The sequence below is a fragment of the Larus michahellis genome, chromosome 2 (assembly GCF_964199755.1).
Source record: "Larus michahellis chromosome 2, bLarMic1.1, whole genome shotgun sequence".
Lineage (NCBI taxonomy): Eukaryota > Metazoa > Chordata > Aves > Charadriiformes > Laridae > Larus > Larus michahellis.
In genome coordinates this window covers 114,380,014-114,401,860 of record NC_133897.1, presented here as the reverse complement: position 1 = coordinate 114,401,860, position 21,847 = coordinate 114,380,014, and the positions used below count along the sequence as shown (strand labels likewise).

The 21,847-nt window shown below is 38.6% G+C and overlaps 1 protein-coding gene across 15 annotated transcripts in view; it reads left to right on the top strand.

The window, feature by feature from the left end:
- Nucleotides 1-21,847, top strand: part of PTPRM (protein tyrosine phosphatase receptor type M) — a 482,403-nt gene that overhangs the window by 137,469 nt on the left and 323,087 nt on the right. For all 15 annotated transcript variants that reach the window (XM_074576689.1, XM_074576685.1, XM_074576684.1 and 12 more), the window contains exon 3: nt 16,779-17,044. In XM_074576689.1, the coding sequence (XP_074432790.1) occupies nt 16,779-17,044 (266 nt within the window). The remainder of the gene's footprint in view (nt 1-16,778; nt 17,045-21,847) is intronic.

Genomic DNA, 21,847 nt, shown 5'->3' with positions numbered 1-21,847 from the left:
CCAGCCCCGGCCATTCTGTGATTCTGTGGTGGGGGGCTGGTAAAAGGGATGCTTCATGCTGCTCAGCAGCATCGCAACAACTGTTACTTGAAAGAAAAGAAAAAAGAAGAATTAGCAGAATGTGTGTAGCATCCCAGGAGTGGGGAAGGATGGGTGACGGGCTGGCAGGGAATGTGCCCTGTGTAACATTGCCATCTTTCCTGGTCTGAGCTGTGGTGGGCCGAGGGCCCTGTGGGCCCAATGGCCAGGCTTGGCTGGCGTCTGCTTCCTTCCCTGCAGGCCTGAGGGTCAGGATCCATCCTCCTGCAGGAGGACCCTGTGCTGCCTCCCTCCCTTCGGTGGGAATTTGTGCTTGCCTTGGACAACTCCATCCCCCGGGAAGGAGTTGGTGCCTGCCTTGGACTCCTCCATCTTCCCAGCAGCCAGGCGCAGCTGGGCAGGGGGCAGCCGCGGCGGGGAAAGGACAGAGCAGGGGCTGCAAATGGCGGCCTGGGGCCGGCTCATCCCTGAAAGCTGCAGAAGGGAGAGACGCATTTCCACGGTGAGCACAGAGAAGCATAATGAGTTGTGAGGATATCAGGCTAAAATTGTTTAAAAAAAAAAAAAAAAGTGACGCGATCTAAGAAAATGTTGCTTTAGTTCCCTAGTTTTTGTTTGACTCGTATGTAATGAAATGTGGGGGCTTCTGGTATAAAATTTCAACCTAGAAGCTTTAAAGGTAAGACAAAGTCAAGGAAGAAGAAAAACGCAGAGCATTTGTTATCTTTTAGTTTGGTTTCTCTTTGATTCTGCTTTTTTCTGCAGCAGATTTTAAAAACATGTAAATACATGTTCCCTTTTTTTCAGCAGTGAAAACACGTATTTATCCCTCTTCCCCCTTTAGAATCATCAAATGCCTTAATATTTAACATCTGGATTAAATTCTCGCCTTGAAAAAAGTTTTCAAGAATTTAAGTCAGTGTTGTCCAAACTTTTTTGCCTTGAGCACTGCTGCCAAGCCTTAACTTTTCTTATGGATCACCGTTAATATAAAATTTAACTGAAAACACCATCCTGAATGGTGCAGAATGTGGTTCTGCATGTTTCATTTGCTCTAGGCAATTTGGGAATTAGAAGTCTGCTGAGTAATGCCTAAATGTTGGAAAAAGTAGTTTCAGGACTTAAAATCTGAGTTTTGCTGAATTAATTAGCACTTCCTTCTCTGGGCAAGGGTTAGTTCATGTGCATGTCTACTCACATGCACAGTCTGTGTATGCGCAAACATCATTTCACGGCTTGCAGCTCCTAAACTGCTGTCTTCAGCTACTGTACTTTGTTGACAAACTAGGTCTCATGAAATCAACGCTAGGATTTCTGTATCACTTAAGTATTTTTGGAAATTGTATCTGTGAATACAATGGTATTTCAATTAAATCTTTCTAAGCAAGCTGTGAAATGTCAGGTTCCTGCCATAGCAGGAACTCAGACCTCCAGAAAGCATCATGCAGAAACATTATACATGTACCTCCTCAATTTTTAATCCTATCGAAGCCAAATTAAGTAAGTATCTAAGTGCTTTCCTGAATGGTACTTAAGCACATCGTTAAGCCCTTATGTTAATTGGATTCTTATGCTTTCCTTCTTGGGGAAAAAAAACCACAACCCTACTGTTCTCTTGAGTATGACAATCTAGTTCCTGGGATAGTGAATCATGGAAGCTGGAGGGCTTATTTCAGAGATGAATCGGGCCCAAATTAATATCTTTAACGCATCTTTAGCAGACTAGAACCTGAAAGCAGGTCTATCAAACAGTATCCTCCATGGCATCACACAGGAAAAAAACAATATATAGTTCCATGGGATAAGTATGTTAACTTCATATGTACACCAGCTAAATGCTTTAGGGATGTTTTCTGCTATATTTAAGGTGGATACAAATTGAGACTAACTAGGACATAGCAAATAGCCACAGTAATACAACACTTAAAACCAATTCCTTCTGGGGCTTGGAAAAAGCCTCTTTAAAAGAATGAGAAGCGAAACTCCCACTTTATCAGTGTGCAGAAGGCATTGGAAACTCTGCCTGTTGCCACAGTGAAAGGAATTATTGTGCAAATAAACACAGATAAATTGGCAACCTGCACAGTATTCATTATTTGTGATGTAGTCTGTGACGTAATCTCTTCTAGATAAGAGCCTTTAAAGATAGATTGTACTGTAGTGATTAACATGTCTAGAATAAAATAGCCGAGAGAGGGTGTTTTTTTGCAAAAAGAGTGTTATTTTAGAGGTGAGATTTCAAATTTGTGAAACTAAGAGTTAAATATTTTCTTTAAGCAAATAAAATCCTTATCCCTTAAGTTATTTTTGTTTGTTTGGGTTTTTTTTCATTTGTCGTGTACTGAAACCCTTTCATGTAACCCTGTCATATAACTTAGTCCCAGGATAACAAATAACTCTGTATTTTTATTTGCTTTATAATTTGGAAATTGGGTAGGAAAAAAGAAATCTGAACTCTTAAGATATGTCTCTCTTCTCTCTATTGTTGCTAAGTGTAACAGGATCCCTAAGAGGAGAAAACCTAAGTGAAATATGGCTTTATATACCCATTTGTAGAAAATGCTGTCAGCTGCTTCTGTGGCAAAGGCATAAGTGCATTAAAAAGAGAGAAAGAAATCCAGGAATGGAGATGTAGTAGGTCTTTAATTCCTGTACAGAGTAAGTCCAACTAATGCGATATTTCAAGTAGATATATATATACACACACACACACATAAATCTTGGTGTAGACTGGAGTTAAATTCCATTTTAAAATCGGATTTTGAATTCATGGTGGTGGGGGTTTTGTTTGTTTTGTTTTGTTTTTTTAAGATTGAAGTAAAAGCCTCAATTGCATATCAGTTTTAAAGCTTTCATATTGTTATAATACAGGTTGACTGTGCAGACTAATTGGTATGAGACAATGAAAGGTAGATAACTAAAGTGTATAACTTAGCCTGTGGAAAGTGCAGTACCTTATCCGTTAAAGCTTAAACTGTCATGTAGTTGCCATGGGACAGGTGAGTGCCTTTATGCTGGTATAACATAGTACTTCCCTGTGGGGACAGGCGCTCAAGATGAAAGGTCCTGAGTCATCCTGTTGCTCATCATGTAAACACAGGCCCTGATGTGCTTAAAACTTTACTCAGCAAGTCTTACCTGAGGTCTCTATGGTGTTGCCATGGAGGAAAAATGCTGCAAATGCTAATCTAAAATAATTTGTAGTTTAACTGGGGAAAAGCCCACTACTTGTGGTTTGTAGTTTCAATCGGTGATTTATTTCAGAAAAACAAACAAGCAAACAAAATATAAAAGTATCTTTTAGGGAGGCACCTGTGATTGTACTTACACTGGTGAGCTTCTAATTGCTGAGCAGGATTTTTTACATGGAAGTAAAGAATTGAGGCTATATATGGTGCATGCTAATACAGATGAACGTATTAAATAGATGAGAAAGAAGATGATTGCTTTGATTCAAAAGAGTAAGTTAAACGCTACATTGTAGTCTTCTATAGATCTGTGGAGTTGTTTTGTTATTATTCTACCCTACCCTTTGATAGATAAGGTAGATTTCTTGTGAGTTATCCTTATTCGCACTCATAAAACCAGGAGTAAATTACTCCAGTAACAGAATGGCCCTTGAGGCTAATATGCTTCTAAAATTACTGATATGTCAAACAAGATTTCAGAAAGCTCTGTATTGCTGTGGGATTTAGTGCCATAGGCAATATAGTAGTGTTTTGTTTTCTGTCTTACAGGTCTGTGATAAACTATCAGACATTTGAGTGGAATTCAAAAGACGGATGTCATTTGCATGTGCTCTGTTACTGCAGATACCAGTCTGTGCAACACCTAAGTAGTAGTTTACACACCTGATAGTATTATGATGACAGTTTGCCTTTATCCGTAATTAGGAAATTGGTAATCGGCCAGGTGGCAGTACTCTTTCCAGAGAATACTGTATGGAGAAAGTACAATGACAGTCTGCTTTTAAATGGAAAGTAGCTTACTGCTGGGTGGTCTAAAATTTAGAACAGTGTATACATAGGTATGATCGTTAGTCTATCATTAACCTAGCAACCTAAAGCTGAAACAAAATTGAATTTCTGTAAAAGTTGTAAAGCTCGCTGTCTTTGGGCCTTAAGAAGCTTTTTGTATTAACCTTTGTGTTTAACAAACCTTTCAGCCTGGCATTGGGAAGGGAGAAGAGCACCAGTAGCACTTAACCCTGTTCTTGGAGATGGCCCTTCTCAATAAGGATAACATGCAGGATCAACTCATGTCCCTCCCCCCCTTGTTATATTTACTTCCCCAAAGCTTTTACCTGAGTAGCAACTGGTTTACCCCAGGAGCTCTCCTGAATCATGTTGAAGGTGATTTCTGCTTACCTCCTGAGTATTTTTCTTAAATGCTGAATTACATGGTTGAATGGTTTACAAAAATAAAGAATAATGTTATTTGTGGTGCAGCAAAGAGAATGTGCTTAGAAAAGAAGAGAGACTTTCTGGGCTACAGCATTAATTGTTGGCATGTGCTGGTTAGTTTTACAGATACTTATCTTCAGTGACAAAACAACTGTCTCATGCTTTGAATGCCAAGCTATAATAAATCACAAGTTGATAGGTAAGCAACACATTGGAAAACGTGGCCTGCAGTTTTGCTTGCTGCCCTCACTGCGTGTGTGACTGTTAATGTGGGGACCAAAGGCAGGAGTAAAGTTGGATTGGTAAGGAGCAAGCATGAGAAAAATAGAGGGATAAAGGGATAAAAGAGGCTTATCAGCTCTAAATAGCCGACCACTGAGTATGCTGGTGTGACTCTTCCTGATGCTTGATCGCCACAGTCTGTCCTGTGTTCTTATTAAGTCCTATTTCAAACCATCTTGTGTGTGGGTGCGCTCTCATTTTCAGTGTGTGTGTGAATACCCATGAAGAGTAGAAGAGATTTGAGTGCCAGCAGCTGATGTAGGACCGTGAAAGTGATAGAGTCTCTTGGGTCTGGGGGCCCACACTTGTGGAGGCGCAGGGCGAGGGTTCCCATTAGCTAAGGAGAAATTCCCATTAGCTGGAGAGGAGGAACAGAGTGGGGCTGTCTGTCTCTCTTGGCGTGTATTTTATGTCAGTCTGTAGGTGTTGGGAAGCCTCACCACCGGCTGGATCTGGGGACATGGAACTGCAGCAACCTTTTGTCTGTCAGGCTGGGAGAGGAGGACTCACCCTGGGTCCTGAGAGTAGCTTAGATTTGGCTACTCAGATACTTTGTGTTGTTTTGATAGTGGTTTTTATCCATTACAGTTTTTCCCAGAAACAGTTTTACATCTGTTGTTAGTCCACGTAAAAGAAGTTAAATAGCATCTAGTTCAGCAGTGATCCAAAGAGAATCCCACTAGCAGAACCTCATCCCTTCTTTACTGGGATTTCTTCATTAACAGTTGCTTCAGTTATTCAGTTTTTAGTACGTTTGATGTGTTCTGGCATGCTGCTCTCATCGGTTTGTTTACTATGTTAAGCACTTCACAGAAGTCTCTTATATCTTTAGCTGCTATCTTTTTCAGTAGTACCTGCAATCCGCTCCAACTGTAAAATCAGGCTTATTTCTTTAGCAAGACCTGTTTGTCTCTTACCATGTTGTCAGTTACCATTTCTATTCCTATGCTTTAATCCTTTATTTACTGAATCCTGTATTTTGAATTTCCTTATTTTGTTTAGGATAGACTCAGCAGATGTGTCTAGCAGACCTTCTTTTCCAATCTCACTACAGGTACACAGGCTAAAGAATCAACTGTCGGAGCTGTGCCCTATTAGGAATAGACAAGGAGAGGAAGCATCTGCGAGCGTAGCCCTCAGAGGCAGGGAAAGAACCTTTGTGCTAAACAAGTTTTATTCCATTTGTGAAGTTGGAAACTTCATCTTGTTTCCTTGAAAGCAGAGGGGATGTGCAAAAAATTCTCCATGCACATATTGTCATTCTGGTTGTGACAAATGAGATAGTGGTTCAAGGTGTCTTTTTAAATTATTTTTTGTATGCATGTTATATGCTGTGATAAGTCCATGGTTGGTAACTGCATGATTTTTGGTCAGGGGCATTTTTAAAGGGGAGGAGAGGATTTCTTCTTTGAGAGCTCCTGACCGTGGGAGAAGCTTTTCCAGGGAAGAACAGGGCAGGTGGTAATAGACGTGCTGAGTGGGGAGCTTGCGCTTGGTGCGTTTTCTTCGAATAATGGGGAAGAGACATAAAACCAGGCCAGAGATGATGAAAAGAGGGGAGATTTTTCTATTGATCCAGAGGGGAACAAGTAGAGTTCATGGAAACCATAGAGGCTATTGAAGGTGGCTAGTGTGAAAAGCAGGTCTAGAGGAAAAGGGCCCTTGTTGCAAAGACACAGTTGGGCAGCAAAGGTATTTGTTTTCAAATGGCTGTATTTTTATCTCTCTCACCTGAAAGAATCTGGGTTTTCAGACAGAAGAGAGTTTGTTCAAATTTATGTTCTAATAAAACATTGCTTCTTCAAAAGCTCTGGCGTGTTTGAGATCCAGTCATAGCATAAAAGTTAAAAAATCTTATAACTTGTGAAAGGTAGTAGGCCAGCTTTAAAGAAATCCAGCTGACTGCATCATGAGGACTCTTGAGAGAATTTGAAGAAAACTTTGTGTACCGTTTGTGGGAAGCTGGCTATTGTGAGTGTGTTTTATAAATTGGTTTACTGTTTTAACAGTTCGTAGCACAGTTCTCACTGGCTGTAGAAGCTACTGGTAGAGCTGCCAGAGCATATTGTGTTAGGCCAAACAGGGGATGAAGCATCTTACAGAAATTAAACCAAACAAGAATATTGTTCTGCACCAAACTTGTCTCTTTGAAGCCCAATTGGAGCACAGTTCCTTTAAAAACAAACAAACAAAAACCTCTCCCAAGTTGCTGTACCCCTTGGCTAGTTAGCTGCCCGTGGATTTTCTGAGTGACCAGGACTGGTCACTGCTGCCTGCGGTGGGACTGCTTTACTGCCTTGGGGCTGGGCTGCATCTAGGGTGGCCCTCCAGGGACAAGAGGAGTAGCACAACTCCTTGGAGACTTCATTGCTTGCACTGTACCTGGCCCACTTTATCAAACAGAGGGAGACTTACCTTGTAATTGCATTCGCCTTATAGGCAGGCAAGTCAGGTTTCCTGTTTAAAAAGAGATAAACAAATCTTTCCAGTTGCCTTCATGAGTGGAACTGCAGTTCAAATGTAAACCCTTCAGGAGCTTTTATAGAAACCCAGCCTTAATTTATCTTTGTTCCAAATCGACAATATTCTACACCCACAATGTTGAAGCCAGAGAAGCTTGTGATATGTCATATTTACAGGATCTTTAACTGCAGGTAACATTCAAACCTGTGATCTTTAGTTTTCCCTTGCATTAATACTTTGCATGGTATTTTTAATTTAGATGAATATGTTCTCTTCACTATTTTTTCTTTAAGTGCAAATATGGTTCACAATACAGAGACTCACCATCTTCTGCATACCAACCATCCAGCTGTGGGACAATACTCCTGGATTTTCTATTTTTCTTTTTATTTGCATAAACTATCAACTTTGTCAACAGTGGAAGGTGGAGGAAATACTTAGCAATATATAGTTTCCCACAGTCTGGATGTATATATTCAAAGAATGATCTTTGTTCTTATTCTGGAGCTGTATTGATTTGAAAATGGATTGGTGGTGTCCACTGTGACATCCTTATATGGGTCAACACTTTACACCTTCATCTCAGAAATGCTGAATTCCTTCTGTTAAAGGCTGTCTCTCTTCAAGCTTGAGGGCAGAAATAAGTCCAATTCCTTTTCATATTACTTTATGTGAAGGAGACTTTGGTAAAATCTACGTTGTCCTCTAATTTCAATTAATGGAAATTGATCGTTTTGAATATTTACCTGCTCGCTGCTCTAGAATAGTCAACCTGAATTTGTCTTTTCCAGTCCTGGGGAGATGCTGCTGGATAGCTTTGCATTTTAAAAGTCTCCTCGGTCTGGGTTTGCGTGTCCTGGAGTCTTAAATCATGCATTTTCCCCAACACGTTCCATCCCATCCTCCCTCACTTCATTTCCTTTTCTTTACCTTTGTATTTTTATTTCAAGTTAGCTCTCCACCAGGCGACACTTTTATTTTTGTTAATTAACATATGGCGTACTCCAACATATGGATAATTTACCTTTTCTTACTTTGCTTTCTGTTTTTTTCTAAAATGTAATGGTTGGTTCAGAAATTGAATCTGAAACTTTAGACAGATCTCTCAGAATTTGTCCACATGCAATTGTTTTCTGTAACGGCTTGTGAACTTTCTATACATTGCTTGCTTTTTCCTAAAAAGTAATATTAGTTATATAAGAAGCGGCCTTCTACATGTCAATACTGTGTTTGAAAATGTAGAAGAGTCATAAAGGAAACAGAACAAAGATGAATAGTGAAATTCATTAAATATTGAAATTCTTTAAATATTGAAAAGGATTGAAAAAACAAACAGTATTCATCAGAAAGCAGTTCTTTTAGATATTACTGGCTATTGGAAAAGGGACTGCAGAAATACGTGATTCAGAAATACGTAATTTCATGTTTGTGTTTGATCAAAACAATTTCTAACGAAATAATGGAAGATGTGTCTATGCATATGAGATGAGGAAGAATTTGAAGAATTGAATTTGGCAAAAGAATTATAAGGCTTGTTAGGCTTATTGGTTGTTCTGCTAAAATTAAGATGGCATTATAGATAGAAGTGGATTGATCTTTTCAAACAATATACAGGATTTATGATCGAATAGTTTAATGGATTTTTTCAAGAGTTTCAGTAGTTGAAAATTTGGAAGATATACAACTTGAAAGTTGAGATGAATATACTTTTTTAGGATGGGTAATAAATAATGCTTAAAATCACATGAAATTTAATGAGTAAATATTGCTAAAAAGAAGGCTTAAAATTCACCTGAGACAATAATGTTTTGTGAGTTAATGAACAGAACTGATGGATGTTAGTTGAGGCACTGAAGTGAAGACTCTTAATTTTGGCACACCTCATTATGCCAGTTCAGGGGTACAGGTGGCACTGATGTTTATGTGGAGCTACCTACTGCGTGGCATCTGGAAGTGGTGCATCTGAGCAGAAGTTCTGGCTTATTTAGGTAGTGCTAGTCATGCTTTGAGAGGTTTCTCAAATTACAGCAGCTCCATAATTTTCAAATGTTACCTGAAAACATATTTTACTTTATCTGTAAAATTAGTAAATAGTAGGAAAAAATAGTGAAGACATTAGCTTTGGGAATTGAAGTCCAAGGCTGGCTGTTATTAAATTCAGGTCTTCTGCTTTCTGCAGTGCTTCCAAGATGGCCCATATGCATGTTTAAAAAATATAATAAATATAAGAACATACATATTGACTTTGCATTGTCTGAAAGTGGGACTCATTACGCTTGAGCCTTGCAATTTATCTGAATGTGCACAGCAGTTCCAGTATCTTGGGCAGTCACATACTTAGGCTTGGGCACTCACAGTAGTCACAGTCAGTGGTAGAAGTCTTTGGTGGAAGGTAGGCATCCCTTGTGAGTGATGGCAGGAGGGGTGTCTCGGGTTTAGGAAATGCTGTTTCGTTAATAAAAAGTAAGCCTTTGTATCTATCTAATCAGAACATTTTTGATAAAGGTATTTTTGATGCCCTTCAACCTTGCAGAGAGGTGTTTCTGCACCCAAAGGGTGTTTTGTTAATAAGGTGATATATAGAATATCTGTTCCTAAAACCAGACTTTCTGCTTTCCTTCGTTTAGCACATTTTTCAAATACTAAGCATCCAAATCAACCAATGCTGATGCCTAAATAAGTTAAACACCAGTACTTTTTTACTTACATTTATTATTGTATCAATGAAAATGCAACGAGGATTGCTATTATAACCTGTCTAGGTCATGTCTGTTGTCATGGTCTGGAAAGAAAACTAATAATTTGTCCTCAACCATGTATAAGACTGGTGAAAAATCAACAAAGTAACTTTCTTTGCTCACTAGTCACATTTTCTTCATGCATGAAAAATGATACTGCATTCAATTTCATTGCATTTGACATTCCAAGTATAAAAAGTGTCTCTTAATGAGGTGATGTGACATGGTGAAAACTTGCAGAAGTGACTGGAAAATCTCTCCTGTGTCATTTCCATCATTTTGGTAGGACAGTACATTGCTTTTCCAGTTGTCAGTTTTTTGGGGGTTTTTTGTTTGTTTTTAAACAAATACTTTTTTTTTTTTTTTGCAGTTCTTGTGTCACTGTCTTTTGGGCATCTTTTTGTGTACAAAATTTCATTTTCCTCTATGCTCACTTCACAGAAAATTTCCATTGAAGCTAATGAGAATTACAGGGGTGTTCAATTGCCGATTTACACTGGAGCAACTTTAGTCTATATTTTCTTTTTCAAGTATTGCATCTTCTTAGAATTAATATTTTAATGAACCAAATATTTGCTGAATTACTGCTGAAACATTTTTGCAGTGAGGAAATGTAAACAACAACAGCAACTGCAGCAAATTCACCACTTAGTCAATTTAAACCCTCTGGGTAAAATTATGAAATACGGATGATTTAGCAAGTTTGTGGATTAAGGAAACCTGAATTTAATGGATGCTGAGCACCATCAGCTACCTTAGATTTTATTCTCAGTTTCATTGCAGTGTGTACTTTGCAACTGTTCAATTGCATGTAGTGCCTAAACATAGACCTAAGCACTGAACCCAAGTAAATCCCATTTAAACTTTTTGACTGAGGAAACTATCATCAGACATGTGTTTAAGCATGAAAGCACATCTAGGAAATTAGTCACTTTAAAAGTAATATGTTTATAGTAATATGTGCACTTGCTGTCTCTTCTTATGAATGACTGCCGAATTGATTATAATTTTACATGTTTTCCTGTTGAATCCTTGTTTTCTGGCAGATAACTCTTTCCTAGTAGATATACCAGTGAATAGTTGCAGTTATTTTTTGTATGTATTTCTCATGTGCCCAAATATGTGATAAATGATTCTGGAGAATTGATCCACTGTAAGAAAGTATGCTTTGGGTAGTGTGGTTTTCGTTTGTTTTTTTTTCTTTTTCATGGCTGAGAACCACCCCTCTCCCCCCACTTTTCTTCTTTTTTTTTTTTTTTTTCTTCAGCCCCCCCCCCCCCCCCAAAAAAAATAATTAAGTGTTTATTTGTATATTGAGTTTATCCACATACTTTAGATTTATACAACCATCCGGCATAGTATTTCAACAATCCCTTTAACAGATGGCAATAGTAAAAGTTGAAAGAGGAAATTTCTACATCACTTAGCTCTGAAGATAAGATGAGCCCTGGAACAGGCTGTCCAGAGAGGTGGTGGAGTCCCCGTCTCTGGAGACGTTCAAAACCTGCCTGGGTTTTGCTCTAGGTACACTGCTCTAGGTGACCCTGCTCTGGCAGGGGAGTTGGACTAGGTGATGTCCAGAGGTCCCTTCCATTCTGTGATTCCGTGATTCTATGACTAGATTTGAAAAAAAAAAATACTGGAAGAAAGATTTTAATGCATTCAATTCACTTTTTTCATTATGCACTCTGTATGGATTTAAGTACAATATATGTAATGATTTCTGTCTAATGATTATGCCTTTTCCTTTAAATACTTATTAGGTTGTTTTTCTTGTGGGGAGATCCATAGTTAAAACTAGGTGTAGAAGCTGAGTTGATCTTTATCAGAATTCACATGCCTGGAAAAACATACTGTCAAAAAATATATTGAATTCCTTCATGAGATGGCAGCCTTTCAAAGACAGGACTAATAAAGGTTTAAGGCACCAACTGGGGGCTTACATGAAATTTATTATACATGTTTTCTTGTTGCTTAACCTTAGTGAAACCCCCAAAATGTCAGTGGCCTACATCTGAACTTTAGATTTGCCCACGTACTGGTGGTTGTGTGTACCTGAGACTTCTTGCGTGCACTTTTCATATTCATCTGCCCCACTGAAAGAAGAGACCTCAGCATTTATCTTCAAGAAAGCAGTGCTACTTATTCTCAGTAGACAGAGCACCTTCTTGTACCTTCAGCAGAGCACACAATTTCAAAGATGAGTAATGTTGCAGATGTATCTATATTCATTTTTTCTTCATGGGCGAGCGTGAAATGGCTCTACATTAAATGGGCTGATTTTAGATAGCTTAATGTACGGGCACTTTGGGATTTCATTTTCACGCACACAAGTCATGGCCTGTGTCTGGCACAAGAAGTCTGTTCTCTTCTGAAACCAGGCTCTTACAGTCAGGTGTTCCTAGATCCATCGTCTAAGATGCCTACTTGCTTCAGGAAAGTTTTCCTTAAATACTGTCTAAAGGATATGTTTAGGCTGGCTGTTACATCTTACTTAATCAGCTCTGGGTTTAGAAGGTCACACTAGATGGCTGAATGTCCTTTGGTTTTCGACTCTGTTAAAAGTTGTATGAGTGAAGGTGGTGCTCCGGGTGCACTGGAACAGAAGAAACTTCAGCTTCTGAAAGCGCTGGTGGGCGAGACCTTCACAAGTGGGAAATCCAAAGGTCCCAAAAGACCTATGTGATGTAGTTTACCTGTCATGGTACTGCTAGGTGTCTTATTTCCTGAGATTCAGATGCTAGTTTAGTCAAACAATTAAAAGGATGCATTTATGTCCTACTCCTTGCCTCATGAACTAAGAAGAGTTCAACAGATACTTTCTAGCAGGAAAACTAAAACAGTACATCTGAATGACATAGTGTGGCTTAATTTAGTTCTCTTTAAAGATTGCCTTTTCTTACAAAAAGGAAAGTAGGATTTATTCTGTTTACAGTGACGTTCTTCTGTACTTTGTCACTTTCAACAAAGGAGTCAGAGACAGCTTTTCAAAACAGGCTGACTATATTCTTTTCCTTAAGCCACTGATAATTTTTCATGTGGTTCAGCTGTGCAATACATACTACATTAATCAGGATGCTATAAATTAAATAGTTCTTAAAAATATAATTCTATCAAGGACTGTAGGATTCTTAGCAGCGCTGAATATAAAATTGGTTGGGTTATCAGGAAGATACTGGTTTGAAATTTTAAAGTTGCTAGGAAAAGATGAACATTTCTCTATGGCATTCCTACTGGTAAGATTTTAAAAAAAAAAAAGCCAGTTAATTTTTAGTGAACTCATGAATGCTTTAAGTGTTGTTTTGATAACTTAGCAATATTTTAAGGGGTTTATATTTTAAATTTTAAATATTTTAAATTTAAATAAATTAATTGAACAGCAGGGCATGTACTAAGTGATGGAAGGAATATTGGTTTCATTCCTGCCTGTTTTAAGCAAAGATCCATGTAGCTAAATTAAAAATTTATTTGCTTCCTTTTTGTACCCAAATATAGTTTTGTGAGTTTTATTTTTAACACGTTGTTGTGTTACAAAGATGGGGAAATACATTCTTCACCCATCAGCATCCTAGTTAGTCACTGAACAACAGGATCAAAAATTCCGACACAGGGAAATTTTATACTTTGATCAACCCAAGACCACGAACAATGTAGGAACCATCATACGAAAGAAAATGTTGGAAAGACCAAAGATTACTAACTTGGTTAGTCTCCTCTGTATAAGATAATGACAGGAGTCATCTTACTATGTCTTTGCAGAAGTAAATTTTATTCTTTCTGCATTGGACTATTTGAAGATGCGTGTGTTACAAGTCAAAAACACATAGGGCATTCTGTATGAAAATGGTGTACTGCTGTGACAGGGTGAAATGGGGTGAGGACATGTGAAAAGTAGTAATAAAGAGTATTCTTTCCTGTGCTTGTGTCAGTAGGTTAGGAGCAAGGTTGCCACCTCTTGCCTGCTCCATCTAGAATAGTGTGTGTGGGGTGTCCTTTTTTCTCCCAGTTATGGCTTTCTTACATTTTAGATTACTGAAACGCAGCAAGAAATAAAATGTTGCAGATGTGCGTACTGTAGACTTGAGTATAGTATAACCAGAAACTTGTAGAAACCAGTCCTTGCATGGAAAAGCACGTGAATCTCGATGCCTTACCTTGTTTCCTTCTGCTAAATTAAAAATTCAAAGTTATCTGTAGGAAAGTATGGAAAACATGTTCAGTGACTTTTAATGAATAAGGACTTCTAATGACTACTAATGAATAAGGATCTGTCCCAATATGTTATAGCAACGAACAGTCTGTAAATTTAGTACAGAGTAATGCTTTTGAGGAAGTAAAATATTCAGATTCCTTTGTATCACAATTAATGTCTATTTTTTTCAGCTTTAGAAACCCAGTTATTTTGTCTAGAATGAAAATTAATGAGAAGTTATGCTTGATAAATTATTTGAAGTATTATTGAATTATTGAATAGGTAAACCTGTTTAAGATAAAGTTACAGTCTGTACCACAGTTCTCTAAATAGTTACATTCCATTTCAAGAAATGACTTGGGAGGTTGCATCTCATTGAAATTCCAAGGTATCATCACCCATCAAAGTAAAAAAAAGAAAAAAATTAAAAATAGTTTTTTAATAATTGTTTGAGAAATGTGCGTGCTTATATTTTTATAAGAGCACTTACCTGTGCATTTATAGCGTGCAACTATAACATATCCATTTCTTGACTTTTATGAAAAATGCAGGGTTTAAATTACTTCATGTATTTTATTGATATGTTTTCTTTCCAAAGTAGACATTGTGTTGAATTTTATTTCCTTCTATGATATTATAGCATATGTATTTATAGAATTCTTTGCTTTGGGTTTGTTCAACCCAGAAATATGAATGTCTTGAAAATCATGTTCTATTTTCCTAATGTAATGTCTATACCAACATTCAAATTCTTTAGTTGCACACCTGTTCTGTAATATGATTATTTTGAATGTACACTTCAATGAAACACATTAATAGGCACTGAAAAAATAGAGCATAAATTGACTAGCTGTTCATGTGAGAGTTGTTTGAACATAACTGTATTTGATCTGCACCTTTACATTTCTTGTTGTTTGTTGTTTAAGTTGGGACCATAATGTAAAATTCACACTGTCGTGTCGTGTCCCCCACTTTTTTTTTTTTTTTTTTTTTTCTCTCCTGTAAGGCTTACCAATTTGCTGGGTATTTTCATTTGTTCCATCTTTTCTCAGCTCTTGAGGCTAGGAGACAATTGTTGCACTCTAATCAGTCAAGGATGTAGCTGGCGATTAGCTAGAGTAAGGCTGGGGAATTGAGAACATTTAGGACTCCCATCTACATCATATACTGCATCCCACCATCTGAACATGTATAATAGTCCTCATTTTCCTTGCAACTCTTCTGATGGATTGACCCTGACTGAACACCATGTGCGCACCAAAGCTGCTCTACCATACCCCTTCTCAACTGAACAGCAGAGAAAATATGGCAAAAGCCCTCGTGGGTCAAAATAAGGGTGGGGAGATCACTGAATAATTACCATCATGGGCAAACCAGACTTGATTCAGGGAAATTAATTTAATTTGTTACTGATCAAATCAGAGTAGGATAATAAGAAATAAAAAGTCTTAAAACACCTTCCCGCGCTCCTCCCTTCTTCCCAGGCTTAACTTTATTCCCAATTTCTCTACCTCCCCTTCTCTGAGCAGCGCAGGGGGACGGGGAATGGGGGTTGTGGTCAGTCCATCACATCTCTGCTGCTTCTTCCTCCTTTGGGGGAGGACTCCTCACACTCTTCACCTGCTCCAGCATGGGGACTGTCCCGTGGAAGACAGTCCTCCACAAACCTCTCCAATGTGAGTCCTTTCCACAGCCTGCAGTTCTTCATGAACTGCAACAGTGTGGGCTCTCCATGGGGTCACAGCCTCCTTCGGGCATTCCCCTTCTCTGGCGTGGGGTCCTCCATGGGCTGCAGGATGGATACTGCTTCACTGTGGACCTGCAGGCGCAGCAGGGGACAGCCTGCCTCACCATGGTCTTCGCCATGGGCTGCAGGGCAATCCCTGTACCAGCGCCTGGAGCACCTCCTCCCCCTCCTTCTTCGCAGACCTTGGTGTCTGCAGAGTTGTTTCTCTCGCACGTTCTCACTCTTCTTTCTGGCTGCTGTTCCTGTTGTATGACAACTCGTTCCCCTTCTTAAAAGTTATCACAGAGACGCCACTGCTGTCATTCATGGGCTTGGCCAGCAGCTGATCCGTCTTGGCTCTATCGGACACAGGGGAAGCTTCTAGCAACTTCTCTCAGAATCCACCATTGTAGCTCCCCGCTACAAAATCCTGGCCACCCAATCCCAATACAGACTCTGCATACAGAAACGCTCAGATAGTTGGGACCTACAATTGATTCTCTACTAACATCTGTAGATTCAGCGCAGTGCAGATTGCTTCTTCAGTGGTATTTTTGTGTCTCTTTCTTTCTCCAACTGTAAAATAAGGATTTTTTAATTATTATTAAATTATATATTTTATAATTAATTATTTCTTATAATTATATTATTATTAAATATAATTATTTAATATAATTTCAATATATTGAAATAATAATAAATTTTATTATTATTAAATTAAATAATATTATAATAATATTATTTACTAGCTTTAGAAAAGAATCTTGAGATTCTCAAAATTAATTTGAGATGAAATACCTACCAAATACAAATTACTGTTATGTTAGTAGAAGCAAAACAAAGAATTATTTTTTTTAATGACGCTTTAACTTCAGATCACCATATTAAGGAGATGAAAATAAAGAGGAAATTGAACTACTAACTTTGTTTTGCAGGTTCTTTCATGTTGGTGAATACATCTGGGAGATATGTGGGACAGAAAGCTCACCTCCTGATGCCCCATCTGAAAGAAAATGATACGCATTGTATTGATTTCCACTATTATGTTTCAAGCAAGAGTGGATCTAGCCCTGGCACTTTGAATATATATGTGAAAGTTAATGATGGTCCTATTGGTAACCCGATCTGGAACACATCTTTCACAGCTACTTGGAACAGAGCAGAGCTGGCAATTAGCACTTTCTGGCCCAATTTTTATCAGGTATGTTTTACTTTTTATGAAATTTTTTTCTCATAATGGTCACCTAATCATCATTTTGACTTTAAATCAAAATATCTTTCAGTATGTTTTGTTGATCTTCTTCTTAACCATATTTTTGTAGATGATGCTAAATGTTTGTGTTTTTGTATATATGGCAGTGTTTATATGTTTACATGTATTTATAGAAGTGTTTGAAATGTATGCACACACACGTATGCTTTAAATGTGGATGGAATAATTATATTGAAACAATTTAGAAATTTTGCTATTGATTTCAGTCGATTACCTCTGTTTCTCTATAATAAATTCACTCATTCTTTCAGTTCATTAGGGATGCTGGAATTAAACGCCAATAGATTTTATTGCAATAGAGACTTCAGGTTTCATTTAGATCAGCAATACTTGTTGTTTTAGAACAAGGAGAATCCTTTGAATCCTCAGTTTGAGTCTTCAGTTTGAAAGCAATAGCCATTTGTTCTGTCCAGTAGTAAACATAAATATAACAGTAGCTATCATAGGAATGGGCTTCTGATTACATCCTAAAGATTTAGGGAGAATTTCACTTGACAGTTCCTTAGGGTGCTGCTTTTCTGTAGGAAAGTTTATAGATTATACAGTTATTTACAGTTGTGTAGTAGTTCAACAGGTTTTTTTTTCTCCTCCTTCCCATGAAAATATAGTCTGTGTCTCCACAAGCAAGTAATTTGGTGTAATAATAGCAGACAAGTAGATCAAAGATATTATTGAGGTTCCTCTCATCTTCAGTTGCAGTTTGGAAAGTTTGGTTTGGATTTTATTTGGTCCCCTGTGCTTAACATTGTCACCATACTTGCGGTTTGAAACTTTCTGAAGCAAAGTTGTCCCAAAGATAGGGGTTCTTTGACTGCAGACCTCCCTAGGAAGTACAATGTTGTCATTCTACAGTGTCATTCCAGGAGGTGACATCTCAAGTCCTATGTCAGTGCCCCAACTACTAGTGTCACATGTGGTAGAGCCTTATTTCTCTTCCTGCATGTGCTGTTTGGTGCCACATCATATTCTCATGAGTTTGGCAATGTCCACTGCAAGGTGCTCTGGGGCATTATAGTGCCCCTCTTTCTGTGGCTGCAGTGGCTGATCTGTGAGAATGTCTCAAGTAAGCTGAAGCTGTTTGAACCCTTTTTCCTTTAAGGAAAAAAACAAGCTGAAGAACTTTCTGGAGTCTTTCCCTCTGTGATTGTCTCACTCACATTTGATAGAAGGTCCTGGTCTGCAAGTTGATTTTGGAGTGCCAGGGCTATCTTGTTCTTGGGACAGGGATACCTGGCAGTGGGTGCAATGCTTGCAGACCCAAAAGAGCACACTCGTTCATTTCTTCTTGCCTTCGATAGCGTGTTCCTAAGTTGTGTATGGGGTATTGACAGGGTCCACATTTGCATCCAGTGCTCTGGCCAAGGTGGCTAGGAATTGCTACAACTGCATCGTTGGGGCTTACTGGAGAGCATTCAGGGTAAGTTTATGGACACGTCAGTAAACTTCGCTGGGAGGACTCACGATGTGGATCTCATATAATTGACTGCGGGCTTGATGAGGGAATAGCGGCACCTTTTCCAGAAGGGCAGGCATATTAGCAGAGTTGAGGTTCACCTCAGCATGGTGGCAGAAGCGATGTACTACCTGCCTTTCTGAAGCATGAGACAGTATCCTGATCATGGAGTCCAAGCTTGGTTTAGCCATACCTTTACATCTCGCGGGGTGAAAGGGCAATGTGTATTCTGTTGGCTGTCAGAGTTCAAGGAGCATTTGGGTGATGCTCTTAGTCATAGGGGTTAGTTTTAGGTGGTTCTGCAAGGAGCAGGGAGTTGTACTTGATTGTCCTTGTGGGATCCCTTCCAACTCGAGATATTGCATGATTCTGTGACCTTACTGCAAGACTGTGGACTCCATGTTACTGATTTGATGCCAGTGTTGAGAATGCCCTCCAGTGATGCCAAAGAGCCTTTCTATCTTGACTGAAATAATGAGGACCAGTCTGTGTTGTTAGCTTCAGCGGATGGTGGGAGAAGAGTAGAGCGTCCCACAGACAATTTCGTGGCTGACATTGGATATAACTCTGGGTGGTTTGTAACATGGGATCTGCTGGAGGGTTTTGTGAGCATGCTTGGTGGTTCAGGAGCACCATGTGGTGTGTGCACATTTTGCAGACACTGGGTGAATGCGTGACTGTCGCTCATGCCTAAATCTGGACCTGAGTTTGGAGTGAATTAGTAGAGGAGCTTCCAATTCCCTGTCTTCTGAAAGGAGTCTGGTTTTTATGCAACAGAACTGCTCTGTGAACCAGCAGTCAGTAAAGATGAGGATTGTGCTTCAGCACCTCACTCTAGCTCTGAACCAAAATGCTAATGTGGACAGGGGAATTTTAGTAGAAGCAACCTTGACTCTGACGAGTAAATTTAAGCTAAATCAACATGTTAATAAAAATACTGGCAAGCTCTGACCGTTTTAAATGTTATTGATATTAGTAATAATCTGTGTCAGATTTTCTAACAATGTGATACATCTAACTGATGTCTCAGCAATATGGATATTTGGCCATAGAAATACAAAGATAACATTTATAGTCTGCTTTCTCCTCGAGATCTGCCATCTGGACTGTTCGCCCTTATTCGTAGGTGAGCACTTACATTCTTGGATGGGGTACTGCGGTTTAGCAGATTACCACGTTATCAGCTGATACATAATAGACACCTGAGTCTGTCTGTAATGGATTCCATGTACTCTATTTCCCTCTGGAAATATAGAATTTTTTACATAATCTTTCTTTCACTGAAGAGTATAGTAAGTCATTTTCTTTGCATTTGCTGCGTGTAGTCTGAAATAATACCTGGTTAGGTATTGCAATTTAGCTCATGTGCCAGAATGTCTTATGCTACAGTAATACCTGTGGCAGTCCAAGGAATCCATGTAAAATAGTGTAACTGCAGTGGTTTCACTGTAGATAAGCTAATTTGTTCTTGAAGAAGCTCTGTCTCCATTTTGACAGCATATGGTCGATCATCTCCAGTTTGGTTGCCTCCGTCCTCTCACAAATCTGTGATGCAATTTCCTCACTCGTCCAATGATACTTGCAATTTCTCATTGTTTCTTAACTCTTTTCATCTATTTTCATGCTCTTTCTTCTTCACAGAGTCTTTTTTGGGGGAGGCAGAAAATTAGTGACAAGCAGCTGGGAGAAGGGCAGGAAGAAGGGAGAGGGTGTATGTGGATCTTGTGAGAACATGCATCCAAGTTAGGTGAGAGCTCAGGTGACTGCATGTCATATGCACGGAGAAGGCAGGGGACCCATCTGACAGGCGTCTAGCACCACTTCTGTTTCCTGAGCTGCTATTTGTTCGATTCCAAAACTCTGACCTCTTTTGGCACAAACCCTGTGTTTCTCACATAACCTCCAAAGTGTACAAGACTTCCTCCCAGGGATTTTCTGAGGCTACCTGACCTTATTGAACAAAATTAAGAGGAGAAGATTTTTAAGGAATGATAGAGCCCTTTTCAACTTTTCATATGTGAAACTCATGGTAGTTTCCCAATGAGTAATCTTCAGGAAAAGACTCAGCGTTAGTAGATGAAGGGACAAAGCAATGTAGTTGTGTGATTTTCTTTGTTGCGTTTTAAATCACATATCCATGTAGGCATCTGCATCTTTGTGAATGCCTTATAGCTCCATTCCATTAGTAGGAACGTGTCTAGCTGCAAACGACCCCAAGATGTACTACAGAATTCTGAAGACAAATTATATATGATAACATTTCAGAGTTATAATATTTATACAATTCAGGATGCTTAAAAACACAGTGGTGTTGGTCTGTTTTGCTGTTGATTCATGAAAAACTTAGGCAAAATAACACCCACTAATCGTAGCTGACTACAAATTGGATTGTGTAGTGTGGAGTGAATTTTAATCCAACTTCTAAAGATCTATTTGTTTAAACCACGTATTATTAACACTTATATACAAAGCGTTCAAAAGTTTTAATAATTAACAGTATTTTATTATTGTAGCACCAGTTACTCAAGCTTGTTAATACCTTTCATGTTGGGTTTCCATTTAGAATTGACTCTTTAGAATTACAGTCTCTGAACAAAGTAATTAATTTCTTTTAGTATACGCTTTTCTTTTTACTAAATAATTATTTGTGTAGGTTTCACGCCATATGAAAGCGGTACTACGTATATAAATCGCAATGATAACCTGCATGTAACAACACTAATTGTAGTTTAATTACTGCTTATTTAAACTTAACTTGTCAAGTATTCTGGTGATTAAGGATATATTTAATTCCATAATTAATGGTCTTCTAAGTGCTACTGCTTAACGTCTGCCTTTGACTTTAGGGTATAGTCTACCTTGCAGTCTGGTTACTGATTACAGTATAGTTGCAGTAACATAGGTTCCAGCTGCCAAACACCTTCTGAGGGTCAAAGATAATCAGCACAGCTTGTTCTTTTCTGCTGTGCCTCCTGGTCTCTGAGCTATTTGTTTCGAAGTAGCTGGGATATGTCTACAGGAGCTAGTCTTATTTCTCTATTATAAAATCACTTTAGGAGCACTCCCCTGAGGGAGCATCGGCTTCCCCTTTTTATCATTGGTCACAGGAGAAAATCTTTAGTGAGCTATTGTCTACTTGCTGCATCTTAAGCAACAGCATCAAGGAGTTTATCATGCCATTAGAGACAGCCTGCAAACAAAACAAGGCTTCACATAACTACTAAGACCTTCACCCTCCTCCTTACTTGAATAGAATTAGGATGTACGCAGAAAAAGAG